At 44.9% G+C, this 15,957-nt stretch overlaps 2 protein-coding genes across 7 annotated transcripts in view; one reads left to right on the forward strand and one right to left on the reverse strand.

Annotated features, from left to right (window-relative positions):
- The window catches only part of LOC117879005 (carnitine O-palmitoyltransferase 2, mitochondrial-like), a gene marked incomplete in the record, with an annotated part of 12,716 nt that extends 11,320 nt beyond the window's left edge, over window positions 1-1,396 (reverse strand). The window contains 1 exon segment of the mRNA XM_034773824.1: window positions 1,113-1,396. Within this exon segment, the coding sequence (XP_034629715.1) occupies window positions 1,113-1,294 (182 nt within the window).
- Window positions 1-15,957, forward strand: part of RHOBTB3 (Rho related BTB domain containing 3) — a 101,816-nt gene that overhangs the window by 42,946 nt on the left and 42,913 nt on the right. For 3 of the 6 annotated variants that reach the window (XM_034773825.1, XM_034773829.1, XM_034773830.1), the window contains exons 1-3: window positions 1,523-1,655; window positions 2,240-2,503; window positions 9,065-9,290. In XM_034773825.1, coding sequence (XP_034629716.1) covers window positions 2,475-2,503; window positions 9,065-9,290 — 255 coding nt within the window. In that variant the 5' untranslated portion in view covers window positions 1,523-1,655; window positions 2,240-2,474. Of the gene's footprint in view, window positions 1-1,522; window positions 1,656-2,239; window positions 2,504-6,875; window positions 8,901-9,064; window positions 9,291-15,957 lie in introns of those variants that run through there. The other 3 variants (XM_034773826.1, XM_034773828.1, XM_034773827.1) reach the window with 3 other exon arrangements.

The raw sequence follows: 15,957 nt of genomic DNA on the forward strand, positions 1-15,957 counted from the left end.
GGCTGGAGCCTGTGTGCAGCACAGGCCATCCTAAAGCCCCTTTGCAAACACCTGGCAAGAGCCGCAGTCCTTTGCGGAGGGCAGAACACCCATGCTCTGAGACTGCACTGGAGTGCAAGCCTGTACCTGTCCTAGAGCTGCAGAAATGTTCAAGTATCAGAGGGATAGCCGTGTTAGTCTGAATCTGTAAAAAGCAACAGAGGGTCCTGTGGCACCTTAGAGACTAACAGAAGTACTGGGAGCATAAGCTTTTGTGGGTAAGAACCTCACTTCTTCAGATGCAAGTAATGGAAATCTCCAGAAATCTGGAGATTTCCATTACTTGCATCTGAAGAAGTGAGGTTCTTACCCACAAAAGCTTATGCTCCCAGTACTTCTGTTAGTCTCTAAGGTGCCACAGGACCCTCTGTTGCTTTTTACAGATTCAGACTAACACGGCTATCCCTCTGATACTTGAACATTTCTGCAGCTCTAGGACAGGTACAGGCTTGCACTCCAGTGCAGTCTCAGAGCATGGGTGTTCTGCCCTCCGCAAAGGACTGCGGCTCTTGCCAGGTGTTTGCAAAGGGGCTTTAGGATGGCCTGTGCTGCACACAGGCTCCAGCCTGTGCACCGGCTCTCTAGAGCAGGGGTTCCCAACCTTTTTCTTTCTGAGGCCCCACCAACATGCTACAAAAACTTCACGGACCACCTGCACCACAGGGTTTTCTGCATATAAAAGCCAGCCCCAGTGTGATGGGGTAGCAATCAGGGCAATTGCCTGGGACCCCGCACTACATTGCTCAAGCTTTGGCTTCAGCACCAGGCTGCAGGACTCAGGGCCCTGGGCTTCAGCCCCATGCGGCGTGGTTTCAGCTTTCTGCCCTGGGCCCCAGAGTGTAGTGCTAGCCCTGCTTGGTGGATCTCCCCTGCTCACGGCCCCCGGGGGGCCCAGGACGAGAACGATGGTGGTGCGGTGGAGAGAGGAGTGGGGAGGGCCGGCTATCTGGGGCTGGGTGAGGGGGGGAGCCCCAAGGGCAGTATCAGCGCGGGGAGGCCGTCCAGAGTCTGCCCGAGAATTCGCTGCTGCAGCCGCCGCCTCTTCCCCCATTTCGGGTGCCCCGGGGCAGCACCTGGGCAGGCTGTCCTGGAAGTGCATGGTGGGGATCGTGCTCCTGTGCACGAAGTGATGGTCCGTGTCCAGCTCCGAGATGATGCTCTCGGTCAGCCCCACGGTCCGCCAGTACCCGCGGCGCCCAACGGGCCCCGGCCGCCTCAGCAGGACGCCGCCGCACGCGGGCCGGGCACGGAGCATGTTTCGCTGCAGTCCCAGGGCCTGGCTCAGCACCCCAGCGGTGGGAACCGAGCAACCGCTACCACCAACACCTCCGCGAGGGAGGGCGGCGGTTGAAGGAATAAGCGGTGCGGCTGCGCAGAGTAGGCAACCTGTGCGCCTGCGCGGCGGCGCCCAGTAACCTGAACGGCCAGAACAAAGAGAGGGAAAGAGCGCGACGAGGGGCAGAGAAAGCTCTAGAACGGACTGCGGTTCCCCGCCCGGGGCGTGGGGGAGCCTGCGCGGGACAGGGGCGGTTTCAAATTCTCCGGCCGAGGGGAGCGAAGCGGCTTTCCGCTGCCCCGAGGATCCTGCCACGCAGCAGCGTGTTGGGAGCACGCAGGTAAAATAGGGGACACGGGAGAGCCGGAGCGAGGTGCCCGGGCTCAGCTCGCTGAGTCGCCGGGGCTCGGCCGCCTCCCGCAGGAGGGACGGAGACTAGAGGATTTAAGGCGCAGGCGGGGAAAGTTCGGCTGCCTGACAGCCCGGGTTTGACGCTGCTGCGTCGCCTTGGCCCAGTCTTTGCCGAAGCCCCCGTGGCAGCCTCGCCGCGCCGCTTGCCCCTGAGGCTTCGGGCAGAGGCTTTTGGTTGCCTGCTCTGCGCGGCTCTGGCCTGTCGCGTGTGCTGGGTGTCCGGGGCCCTAGAGGGGCTGGGTGAGGGGTGAAGGGGGGGGGAGGGCTGTAGCTTAAGAGGCCACCTCTTGCTTTTACCATGCCTGGCTCGGGCCCTCGCCCTCCTCCTGAGCTGACAGAGCCCCAGGTCCCTATAATCTGGGCCAGCTGTGTGAAGAGCTTCTGTCTCTGGCAGTGCTGTTGCTCTGGCCTGGCTTTTTTTTGGGGGGGGGCGGGATTTATTTTTTTGAGGTAGGGCTGTTTTGCCCAGTGTGCTAAGACAATTTGGGGTTTTTGTTTGTTTAACAATGGCAGGAGGCGCTCAGACCTGACTCCACTCTGATGGGCTTTGCAGTGGTGTGATTCCATTGACGTGCATGGAGTTATCCATGGTTTACACAGCTTTAACTCATGATGCTATTTCAGTTCTCCAGCTCTAGTGTTCAAAATATTGACATGCAGTTGGGGACATTTATGTCAATACTTGTCTGAAGAGAGGAAAGGCTGCCGCTTGGTTTATGACCTATCCTATAGCTGAAGAACATTCCTGATGGCAGGCTCCCTAAAACCAAGCCCGATGTAAGCTTTTATTTTGTTTCATTCAGAAAAAGAGAACTATGTTTAATAAGAATTTAATAAATGTGTAATTTGAAATGCTTTCTCACTCCTTCTCTCGTTAAATGTTTTGGAGAATCTTTACGTGTCTGCATTCCTTGCGCACCTAAAACTCCAGTTGACATCAGTGGAAGCTCTGTGTGCATAAAGAATGCAGGATCAGATAACCAGGAGAACTGTCAGCTCTTCTGAATTCCTGTCAAATCACCCACTAACCAAGTGCACCAAGCTCTATCTTCTCTGCAGTAAAGGACACTTAAAGTCCTATCTGAAAAACCACAGGTAACACCAGTACCTCCAGGAAAATGAAGTCTTCATCCATGACTAAGCTGTACTTTCCTTTTCTCCATCAAAACCAATATTTTTCCCTCATGAGCAACCAAGAACATCTGTCCCTGTTCATCTTTTTGCCTGACAGATTTCCAGCGAATACATCAGCAGAAATAATTTGAGACAATTTGATGATCTATTGTTTAAATGTCACTGATATCAGATATGTCATTGTTTTCTGCCAAAGACTGGCCCAGTGTTTTACAATTTTGCTTTTATCTGGCAGCTGTAACAACAAGTGTCTGCTGGTTGCAATGTTCATTGTGACATACTCAATTCCTGTAGCTGCAATAACTATTTTCAAAACTAAACATAAAATGTTTCTTCATGTTGTTAAGCTGGCATTAAAATAGAACAACATCTAATGCAAAGGGGCTCTGAATGCTGTGGTATAACAAATATGAAAGATATAAATCACACACAGAGGTAACATTTCACTACTTTTTAGTATGAAGATATTGTCCCCAGTAGGGTTAGAAACACCACCTCTGATTACAATTATTATTTTCCAATACATTCATAGTACATGGATATAAGTGCTTTTTTGAACTTTCAGATTGCTAGTATGAAAATGTGATTGGAGGTTTCCTTTAAAAAGGATGCAGTAAATATTAGTTTTGATTGTGCATGTTTTTCCTTAAAACATTGTAAAAATAATCCAAATCTTCTGTCTTATAATTGCATTTATCAATATACTTTCAGAAGATTCATTTAATAATGTGTACTATATTGCATCCCTTCCATGAGAACTCAGAGAACAATGGTATTGTACAGAAAACAGGATTATTCTCTACACAGTGAGAACAGTCCTGCACTTTGAGGGGTATGTACTAGAGCTAGTAAGATTTTGCATCTCTAAGTTATGATATTAATGTAGTGTATCTCACTTGCTACGATAGCTGCTAATTTACCATAGCAGAGCATGTAGTTGTGTAAAATGGACTTATCCTGTGCATAGTGCATCTGTATTCAAGATTCCTGGTTTGAAATTAGTGTCCTCCTGGTGACTTTACATGGCATATGACATTTCTAATATTTAACTGGATCTGTTAATGATAAATACATCTTTAATCATAATACAGAATCTTTACAAAGGACTTCTGGAACTTTTGTGACAGCTCAATCCGGTAAAAGCAATTAGTCTGTTTAGTTCACTGCACATGAGCAGTATGTATACATCTGATTTTTTGCTTGAACCTTTTCTGTGTGGCCTCTTCTACGTCCTGCTAAAATATTTGAGCCCAAGAGGCACTACTATATTATGTGGCTCCCATCACACTGCAGGGTAGTGCAATATCTCTATGGCCTGAAATGAAAAATAAAAACACAAGAGATGAGGCAGTTAAAAAGTACTTGATAACTGATAGACAAAGTTCAGATCTAGTATATGACCCACAAGGATTAAATTCAGCACCTCTGTTTTGCAAAGTTCAGACTTCTACTACGTATATATTTGTGTGTGTATTTTGTTTTGTTTTGCTTTAAATGGAAGCCTTGAGCAATGTTCTGCCCAGTCTTGCAAGTCCATGTTAATAGGAAACGGTCAGTTACATTACAAAAAGAGGAGCTAATTTTTCACCCTGTAAGGTGGAGGAAGGTATGTGTAAGATGAGTAGGGGTCAGACTTTAGCAGAATTTAGTGATAGGCAGTCTGTGAGATTTCTGACTTGGGGAATAGCTGACTTACTGTGCAAGAACAGTACCTGTTTAGCCTAGTGGAATCCTGGTGATAGCCTTCTCCATAGTTAAAGTTCTTGCCACTCTTGAATAGGTGGGAGTGGAAGGAAATGTTATAGATTGCCAGGTGAAGATCTAAAAATCCAAACCTCTGTGTAGGGATATGGAGAGGGTGTACCATTATTCCAGCCCACAGGGCAGAATCTGTTAGACCTAGGCACGTGGTGGGGAGGGGGAAGGAAAGAGTCTGTTACACTCAACCCCAGCCAAGTTCTTTACACAAAGCTTAATTACCCAGGCTTTGTCCGGAAAGGAGTGAATTTCCCCCTTAAATGAGACTATTAAAACGCATGCATGTAAATAAGTTGGGTTTATACAAAATCACTGTTTCATTGATTTCATTTGTTAGATCGGGGTCTCAAACTCAAATAACCACGAGGACCACATGAGGGCTAGTTCATTGGCCCGAGGGCCTCATCACTGACACTCCCCCCCCCTCGCTGTCCCTGGCCCTGCTCCCACTCCACCCCTTCCATGAGGCTCTGCCTCTTCCCACCCCTTCCCTGCCCCCATTCCAACCCCTTCCCTGAAGTCCCCACCCCAGTTCCGCCCCCTCCCTGCCCCCAGAGGGTGCATGAGGTGTGTGGCGGGGGGTCAGGACAGGGAGTTGAGGTGCAGCAGGGGGTTGGGGTGCAGGCAGGGGGCTCGGTGCAGAAGGGGTGTGGGATGCAGCAGGGAGCTCAGGGCAAGGGGTTGGGGTGCAGGCAGGGGTCTCAGGGCAGGGGTTTGAGGTGCAGGAGGGATGTGGGATGCGGCAGGGGGCTCGGCAGGGGGTTGGGGTGCAGGAGGGGTGTGGCAGGGAGTTGGGGTGCAGGCAGGAGGCTCAGGATTGGGGTGCAGAAGGGGTGTGGGATGCAGCAGGGGGCTCAGGGCAGGGGGTTGAGGTGCAGGCAGGGGGTTCAGGGCAGAGCGTTGGGGTACAGCATGGGGTTGGGATGCAGCAGGGGGCTCAGGGCATGGGGTTGGGGTGTGGCGTGCAGCAGGGGGCTCAGGGCAGGGGGTTGAGGTGCAGGCAGGGAGCTCGGGATGGGATGCAGGAGGGCTTCAGGCTCTGGGGTGGCAGCCCTGCCCCCGTTCCGCTCCGCTCCAGGAAGTAGCTGGAACCATGTCCCTGCGGCCCCTGGGGAAGGGGGACGCAGGGCTCCTCACGCTGCTTGCCGCGCCTCCAGGTTCCTCCCCTGAAGCTCCCATTGGCCGCGGTTCTCTGTTCCCGGCTAATGGGAGCTGTGGAGGGGGCGATGACTGGAAGCCACCCCGGCCGCAGGGACGTGATGCCAGCCGCTTCAGGGAGCGGCACAGGGCTCAAGGGGGGCAATCATGCGGCCGTAGTTTGCCCACCCCTGGCCTGGAGGTAGACCGGGGGGGAGAAGGGGGCTGCGGGCCGCAGGAAGTAGCCCCGCGGGCCGCATGTTTGACACCCCTGTGTTAGATCATAAGTACATGTTTAAAGAAACCTAAACAACCAGTATGTGTGAATAATATTTACAATATTAAAATTTCAATGAGCTTTTCTGACAGATCATTGGATAGCCCCCACCTGTAGAAAAACCCATGTAATGGGATTGGAGAGGAAAACTCAGGAAAGATTCCCTTAAACGTTTTCTACTATATTGTTTCATTGGGTGCTGGAACTTGTTCCCCCCACAGGGCTTACCCCAATCAATGAATCCCCAAGTACCTGTAGGAGATTGGGGTGTCCGAAGCCCTGAATCTTATAGCAATTTTTTTTTATGACAATTCTCCCCCAGACCCTGGCAGTGTTGTTGCCTTGAAGTTGTACTGCCAGGGAATTCCTCAGCTGTGCTTGCGCAAGGCAGTCACCTTGAAGGAGGCAGCCCATTGCATAATGACCTCCATAGAAAAGATAATACAGACAAAATGTAATATATTTTGCTTGTAATCTCTTCTCTGTCTGAGGGAGGGGAGTGGACAATGAGAGTTCCCTCTGGTCATCTTGCTCTAGACCAAGGGTCAGCAACCTTTCAGAATTGGTGTGCCGAGTCTTCATTTATTCGCTCTGATTAAAGGTTTCGCGTGCCAGTAATACATTTTAATGTTTTTAGAAGGTCTCTTTCTATAAGTCTATAATATTTAACTAAACTATTGTTGTATGTAAAGTAAATACGTTTTTTAAAATGTTTCAGTAGCTTCATTTAAAATTAAATTAAAATGCAGAGTCCCCCGGACAATGGCCAGGACCTGGGCAGTGTGAGTGCCACTGAAAATCAGCTCTCGTGCCGCCTTTGGCACCTGTGCCATAGGTTTGCCTACCCCTGCTCTAGACCATCCAGTTCCTTCCCCCTCCCTGCTCAAACCCAGGACCCAGTGCTCATAAAAGTGACCGAGCTGCACTGTTTAAGCAGAGTGGAGAAAATCTTCACACAGTCCACATGCTGAACAAGGTTAATTAAATTCACCCCTTTGGGGGGTGTACTTTATTCTCACAACTCATCACAGTCTCAAACCCAGTCATCCTCTGGGGTTCTGGTTCATTCACGTTGCAGTTCTCTCCTCAGGGTTATTCTCATAGTCACCCGTTTTCAGAGTTCTTGGTTATTCACAGTTCATGCTTCTAAATGCATGGTTACAGGAAACATTCCACTCAAACATCCTCCCCAACTTGGTCTGACTGTAAGTTTAGTATGTGGCAAACCCCAGCTCTTCTGTTCAGACCTTCAGTCTCCAAAGGCTTTTACTTACTTTATATAAGTGGATTAATGGACACAGTCGAAGCATTGTTTTGGCACTAACTCACTTGACTTTTTATCCAGTGTCAGTCGCTACTAATGGAGGATGTATTAGGTGACGCTGCCAACTAGTTTGAGAGCCAAATGAGAAATGTGGTGACTTTTTTTTTTTGTTTTTTGTTTTGAAACTGTCCCTTGAGAAGAACTACCAAGAAAGGGCAACCAGATTGCAAAGCGGAAACTACATCAATGGTCTTTCAGCTTCCTAAGCAAAAGTTAATCCTGGTGGGAGAAACTGGGAAGTAGGACGAAAGAGAGGAAATGTTTGAGAAAACTACCATTTGGTCTCTCTTGCTGTAAAAGTCTAATATTTATAATTTTAATAGCCTTTATAAACAGGAGGAAAGATTTTTAGAGTTTATTTCATTGCTATAATAGGTATTAAATATTTTTTGGGTGTTGTCATGTGTGTTTCATATATGTTAGGGCTTGATCTTGTGCCTCTGGAAGTCATTGATTGCTCCCATTGACTTAAGTGTAGAGGGTCAGACACTGAAACTTATATAAATGGTCCAGCCAGTCAGTATGGATATTCACAATTGACTGGTATGAAACTTGCATACTGATATTTATGTTTAGTATCTATACAGTTTTCTTTTGTTTTACTAATTTTGCATTAGTGTTTTTTAAATAATCCAGATTCTGCAGTGGGAACTTTGTTGTTGCAGATTCCATTGGTCATTTTATGAATGATCATGTTTGAGTGATTCCACATAATTTAATGTTTTGTTCTTTGGATTTACATTAGCGTAACTGAGAGGAGAATTTGCTCCTATAATCAGTTTTATATTTACCATATTATTTTCACACTCTCTTTCTCTCTCACACCACAATATGTGCAGTGCTATTTAGTAGAAACCATTTAATTGTAGTAGAAAGATTCAGCCTTTCATACTTCATTTTTCTTTTTGTAGCCTTTCCTTAGCGGGGGCTGCTCTCATTTGCTCTTCTCTCATTTGGGTAGGATCTTCATAGTTCAGAAGGCTGTCTTCATACAGATTGGCTGGCAGTGAGCTCATATATTTATGTAATTTTTTTTGCCTGGCAGCAGCAGAAGAGCACCATATAATCAGCTCCCTCCTGTGCAGTCGAATGCTGCTGTTGTTGAAGAGCCTTTGTCTTTCTTTGCTGGTCTGGCCACATTATGTTGGTTCTGCAGAAATGTCAAGTCTCTCCATTGTATGAATTATGCTCTTGGTAGGGCTGACGTCAGGAGGCAGTGGCTGAGCCTGGGTCTGCCTGCTGCTGAGGATATGTGCTGAATTCACCTACAACAGCAGCGGATTAACAGCAAGGGCTTGTCCTGCTGCTGACACATGCAGTTACATTCATTGACTTGCAGGGGCTGAAGGACTGAACAGGAGGTTAGAGAGCATTGAAAACCCACCAAAGCCACAGTGACAGGAATCGTTGAGGTTACATCTGTGAAGCTACATATGGAAATGGACAAATAAAAAAGCCAAACAAGCTGGTGATTTATAAAACAAACAACGTTTACAGCACTCCTTTCCATTTTACTCTCCTTCTGCTATTGGAGTTGAGATCATGTATGTAATTCAATGTTAACTCCTGGGGTGTTAGTCTGGTGAAGAAGAGGCTAGAGAAGGATTAATATTCTTGTTTTGATATGAAAGGATATTCTTAGTCCCCCCCCCTTCTCCCTTCTCCTCCCCCAATCTTTGCTAATAGTACTTTTTGTTACTGTTTTTAGGTCTGTTCATGTTGTAGCCTTTGGAAATGAGAGAGATGGATTTTCTGAAGACAATCAGCAATCAAGTCTGATCTGGACCTATCTTGGGAGAAGTGCTCTCATTTCAGAGACTGAAAGCAGTTTGCTGCTGAACTCTGCCAACCACATTGGAAGCCCTATGTTTACTGAATATCAAGCCTGTGTGTTTGGAAATGTCAGACTGGTGGTGCATGACTGTCCCCTTTGGGTAAGCGACTAGTCTGAAACTGTTCTGCATTCAACATTGTAGCCCCTCTTAATTCAGTCCACATACAGTTTTTTTCAAATGATTTTGATGGTCTTAGCTCTTTGATGGTATTTTAACCAATCAAAATATGAATTAAAAAAGACTGGAAGTTTACTTCTAATGTTAAAATACAACCACCAAAACAAATATTGACAGTCTCTTGAGGGTCTTTTACTCCTGTTCCTCCATTAGCAGGGTCCCTATCTGTTGCATCTATATGGAGGTAGTATTTTTCAACTTCGTTGTTCAGTGAAAACTGCATGAAAATAATCCAATAGAAAACAAAAATACTGAATGAGCAAGTGTAGAAAATAAGCTCCTAAATCAGAAAGCATAAAAAAATTGATACTGTTTAAATTCGGCTTTTGTTAGCTGTTAGTTTTTTCATTATGCAAAAATGGACTGATTTCTCTGTTTTTGTGAGATTGTGAAACAGCACTCCTCTATTTTTGTGATTATTTCAGAGCACTGTTCTTTTTTTTTTTTAAAATGGTTATTTAAATGTTTGTTCCATCTGGCAACTTCATTAGTTTCAATTTAATAATATTATGTGGGGCCTGATACTGCATTCCTTGGGCACCCAAAATTTCTGTTGGAGTCTGCGGGAGTTTTGAGTGTAAGAAATGCATGATGAAGCATTGGCAGTTTAAGGCTTAAAATCTGGGCTAGTTAGCATTCTGTTCTCTAGTGGTGGTCTATTTTTTTTTTTTTTTTTTTTTTTTTTAATCAATCATTTTGCTTAATCAAAAATTCAAACGAAACTGAGGATCCAAATCTGAAAGTCTCGCACCCATTGCATAGTACTTATATATGTAGTCCTGTTGACCTCAGTGGGACCAGACCTGTGAATAAGTGCTACTAAACATGAATAAACATTGCAGAATTGAACCCTTAATTAAGAGGCTGTAGGAAATCAGTAGGATAAATTGGAAGGTGGGTTGGTGAACGGTTGGAGAATGGTATAAGAAAAATGTCCTATTGCCTGGCTTGCAGAGAGATGTCACACATTCAGGGATTTGTTTTAGTTTTATAAACGTATGAACTTTTTGGATGTCTTAATAGAATCAAAGCTTCAATTCTGAAGACCTTAGGATCACAGTGACTGAACAGCAGTGGCAGCTTATACTGTTGTCACCCACTTCATGCTTCTGGGAATGCTACCATTATAACTTCTGCTCTAACCTTTCCCAGCTCGGGCAGGTGAGAGTTTTCTCAGGACATGTCTTCACTAGCAACGTTGAAGTGTTGCCATGTAGTTGCAGCACCAGCGGTGGGAGACCTCTTTTCCAGTGCTATAAAAAACTCACCTCCACAAGGGGAGTAGCTACCAGTTCGAGGAACACGGCTCCCCATGCTGGTGCACTGTGTACACTGCCACTTTACAGCGCTGAAACTTGCAGCATTCGGGGATGTTTTTTCACACCCCTAAGCGAGAATGTTGCAGCGCTGTAAAGTGCCAGTGTAGACAAGCCCTTTGTGAAGTGTGGAGAACAGTAGGATGAGCAGTTTTTGCTTACACTTGAGGCTGTCTCTGGTTATTTGGGTTATTTTCAAGGATGGATCCCTTGGGGACTTCTATCTTGTGCAGGCTGAAGGTTGTAGGTATATTTGGTGACTGTGCCACTTCAATGCCACATGCGTATGGTGGTTGAGAGTTTGTAATTGTTCCTGCTGGTGAATGGGGATTTGGCAGATTTAGTGAGTGAATAGTTCTAAAAAATCTCCTCACATTCCTTTGACTAAGACTAGACATAAAAGGGTCATTGTCAGGCATAAGCCAGATGGTTGACGTTTGTTATTTGTTCAACTGGTCTTGTCTGCCACATGTTTTATCTCAGTGGCCTGGAGAAATTGTAAATGGTTGTGCTAACTATTGGCTGATGTTTAATGTATGGTGGTCACTAATAAGACTGCAGCCATCTGTAGTTTCTTTGTGGAAAAGGCACCTGATCTTGTCTGTATTAGTGAATATCAACTTTAATGTTACAGCTGCCCCTGTATTAGCTCTGTTTGCACCATCTGAATATGCAGGCCAGCATAACTTAGAGAAAAGAGGTTGGCTGTGTCTTTTGTGACTCATCTCAGGTGTGAGAAGCCTTGTCTTTAGGATAAATCCATTTGAATATGATGATCCACAACTGTGCAGGTTAAGTTGTTGAACAAAAATAAATATGGGATTCTGTTGCCAAGTTAGAAGAAGTTTTCCTTGCACAAGATTATAGCAGAACTCTGCATGATTGCCAGTCTAAAATTGGGATGCCCAAGAACTGGAATGTCAAGAGTGTTGCTGCCTAAGGTGGGCGTGAGGTGCATGTAAGGAGCTATCTAGGAGTTTATACAAATATGTGCCAATGCTATATTTAGGTCAAGTCATCGCTACTTGTTTCACTTACATGAACACAGCAGTTAATTCACAAACTAATTTAACAATTTTAAAACAAAATATATTTTTGAGGTTATCAATACATTCCAGTTAGAATTAAAGCAGTCACACCTGTATGTTCTAGTGATTTTTCTTTCATTTGTTCTTACCTCTTAACTACCGTTTTCCTCTCCTGTTTTCTCTCTCCTTCTCTGTTTTTCTCTTGTTGCCTTTTCTCTCCTTCCTTCCCTTTTATTTCTCTTCTCTCCATTTTCAATTCCTCATTCCTGCAACCTCCCTTCACAGATTACACTGCTTCTTTCCTTTCCATTCCTTCTGAGCCCTCTGTTCTGTCCTCCTTTTCCTCTGCCCTTTTCTATCTTTTTTTTTTCCTTTCCTCCACCTCAGGGATGAGCAACTAGTGGCTTAGGGACCACTCCTGGCCTGCCAGATCATTTTATTTGTCCTGCCCAAAGGTGGGGTCACAGCCTGAGAATAATTTTTTTTTTTTTTTTTGTAAATTGAGCTGAGTCGCTGAGGGGCGTGTCTTTTAGTAAAGCTGCTGCTGCCTCAGACCACTTTTTGCTTCTCCATCGACACAGGCTCTGATTCAGCCCCATATCACACAGGTCCAGTTACTGCCTCCCCAGTGGCTGGTTGATTGGGATGTGGGAAACAGGTTCTGGCCAGGTCCCTCTTCCCCCCACAAAGCAGAGGGTGAGGGTAGGGTTCACCTCCATCAACAGAGAGTAAGTAACCAGAACTAGGTGGCATGAGGTAGAGCCATAGTCTGTGACTGTGGGGATTGGAGTAAAACCCGGGATTGGGAGCAGGAGCCCATGGTTTGGTTTGCAGTTCCTGTCATTGGCCTATCCATCGATCAGTCATTCATGCTAGAGCAGGGTTCTGCCCCACTTTGCTCTGGTTACTGCTTTCCCAGTGGCTCCCCTCTTGTAACTGACCTGACTATGTGTGTAGCCGGCTTTGATTTGCCATGCTGCTCATGGGGCCCTTTTGAACTGTTTTCAAATGGGCCAGGGTTAACATGCAGCCAGCTTTCACACTGGGGCCAAAGAAGGGATCCCATGTGAGGCTGTGGCCAAAGACAATGCCTCAACGCTGACAGCCACCCTCTGATCACATTTGATGGTGCTCTGAAGGCTCTGAACTTTGCTGATGAGACTGCCACAAATTGGCTTGGCAAGCTCCGCGTTTGAGGAGAACATCATTGTCTGCCAGCTCCCACAATGTGATTGTGCCCAGCCCCCTTGTCTGCCATCTGGGGACAGTAACCAGAGCTGGGTAGCACAGTGGCAGAACTCCTTACCTGTTGGCATGAAAGAGAATGGCCAGGCCAAATTTGAGTGGCTTTGCAGCCCAGTGCATGAGCTCTTGTTCCCAGTTCCAGGCTCCACCTCATGTAGCAGAGCCTGTGTGCATGGGGAAGCAGTGGAGAAAAAACATTAAGAATGACGTTTTTACTTTGTTATTTTCATTTATTAATTCCCTGGTCTTCAGCACATTGAAAAAAGGTTAGTGAAAGATTTGTGTGTAATTTTATTTTGGGTGGGTGGGGTGTTTTTTGTTTTTTTTTTTTAATTTTTTTTATTTGAAGGATGTGCTATGAAGGGATTTTATATTTTAAGAACACTTTGGTTTTACACTGTTAATACACAGTTAATTGTATGTTCACAGGCGTATTGTAGCAAACGTTTATAAAATATGTAGGTTCTTTTAATTAAAAAAAAATTAAAAAAAAAAAAAGAGTATGGCCCGCCAAAGGGTTTTAGTGGATTTTGTGGCTCTCCGCTACCTTAAAGTTGCCCATCCTTGCCTTATTTTCTGCTCCATACTTTCCTTCCTCCTTTGCTTTGTGGCTTATTTCATCCCTGGCTTTGTGTTTGGTTCCAGCTTCCTGTGGTTCTCTGGTTTCCTCTCCTGCCTGATTACCAGAGTGTTGGGAGATCTTATTATGCTGCTCTCATATTGCTGGGACCACTTTGAAGTTCTCCAGCTTAGTGTTCCTTAGGCTAACTGTGAGATAAACTGATTGGTACATGAGATTGGAAATAGGATATGAGAACTATTCCCCTGTTCTCAATAGATTAGTATCCAGGGTGACAATCTCTGAAGAGAGATCAGCTTAGTTAATTTGCCTTACTTTTCCGGAGTATCCCTGTGTAGGTAGGCTTTCAAAGAAGAGCTTTTCTTTAGTTGTAATTAATTAGAATCACGAAACAACTTTATCGTGTAAATCTTGTTATGATAAGTGTCAGTGATAAATCAGTAACCATAGTTACTTGTAACCAGAACTAGAGATGATATATACAGTTATTATATAAAGTCTATAAACTGCAGACTCTTAATAGGTAGCTTGTTAGTGAATATACCAGAATCTTTTGCGCAGGCTTTTCAATGGAAATAGACAGTGTAGTGAATTCAGTATTCAACTGTGTAACTTTTAAAATTTGCCTTAAAAGTTCTATAAGTACACAGCAAAGGGTTTGTGTATCCACCCAGAAAGATCCTACAGTACTTAAACAATATCAATCACAGAAATTGCTGCATGCTTTTACAATTGAAGATGATGGCACTGCTTTATTTCCTTAGTAATACAATTTTGAAGTTAAATTATTTAAAACAAAGAAGTCGTCATTAAGAAATGGCAGAGATGCTTAATGACTTCTTTGTTTCGGTCTTCACCGAGAAATCTGAAGGAATGCCTAACATAGTGAATGCTAATGGGAAGGGGGTAGGTTTAGCGGATAAAATAAAAAAAGAACAAGTTAAAAATCACTTAAAAAAGTTAGATGCCTGCAAGTCACCCGGGCCTGATGAAATGCATCCTAGAATACTCAAGGAGCTAATAGAGGAGGTATCTGAGCCTGTAGCTATTATCTTTGGAAAGTCATGGGAGACGGGAGAGATTCCAGAAGACTGGAATAGGGCAAATATAGTGCCCATCTATAAAAAGGGAAATAAAAACAATCCAGGAAACTATAGACCAGTTAGTTTAACTTCTGTGCCAGGGAAGATAATGGAGCAAGTAATTAAGGAAATCATCTGCAAACATTTGGAAGGTGGTAAGGTGATAGGGAACAGCCAGCATGGATTTGTGAAGAACAAATCATGTCAAACCAATCTGATAGCTTTCTTTGATAGGATAACGAGCCTTGTGGATAAGGGTGAAGCTGTGGATGTGGTATACCTAGACTTTAGTAAGGCATTTGATACAGTCTCGCATGATATTCTTATCGATAAACTAGGCAAATACAATTTAGATGGGGCTACTATAAGGTGGGTGCATAACTGGCTGGATAACCATACTCAGAGAGTTGTTATTAATGGTTCCCAATCCTGCTGGAAAGGCGTAACGAGTGGGGTACCGCAGGGGTCTGTTTTGGGACCGGCTCTGTTCAATATCTTCATCAACGACTTAGATATTGGCATAGAAAGTACGCTTATTAAGTTTGCGGATGATACCAAACTGGGAGGGATTGCAACTGCTTTGGAGGACAGGGTCATAATTCAAAATGATCTGGACAAATTGGAGAAATGGTCTGAGTTAAACAGGATGAAGTTTAACAAAGACAAATGCAAAGTGCTCCACTTAGGAAGGAACAGTCAGTTTCACACATACAGAATGGGAAGAGACTGTCTAGGAAGGAGTACGGCAGAAAGGGATCTAGGGGTTATAGTGGACCACAAGCTAAATATGAGTCAACAGTGTGATGCTTTTGCAAAAAAAGCAAACATGATTCTGGGATCTATTAACAGGTGTGTTGTGAGCAAGACACGAGAAGTCATTCTTCCTCTCTACTCTGCTCTGGTTAGGCCTCAGCTGGAGTATTGTGTCTAGTTCTGGGCGCCGCATTTTAAAAAAGATGTGGAGAAATTGGAAAGGGTCCAGAGAAGAGCAACAAGAATGATTAAAGGTCTTGAGAACATGACCTATGAAGGAAGGCTGAAAGAATTGGGTTTGTTTAGTTTGGAAAAGAGAAGACTGAGAGGGGACATGATAGCAGTTTTCAGGTATCTAAAAGGGTGTCATAAGGAGGAGGGAGAAAACTTGTTCACCTTAGCCTCTAAGGGTAGAACCAGAAGCAATGGGTTTAAACTGCAGCAAGGGAGGTCTAGGTTGGACATTAGGAAAAAGTTCCTAACTGTCAGGGTGGTTAAACACTGGAATAAATTGCCTAGGGAGGTTGTGGAATCTCCATCTCTGGAGATATTTAAGAGTAGGTTAGATAAATGTCTATCAGGGAT

This window comes from Trachemys scripta, chromosome 6 (assembly GCF_013100865.1).
Source record: "Trachemys scripta elegans isolate TJP31775 chromosome 6, CAS_Tse_1.0, whole genome shotgun sequence".
Classification (NCBI taxonomy): Eukaryota; Metazoa; Chordata; order Testudines; family Emydidae; genus Trachemys; species Trachemys scripta.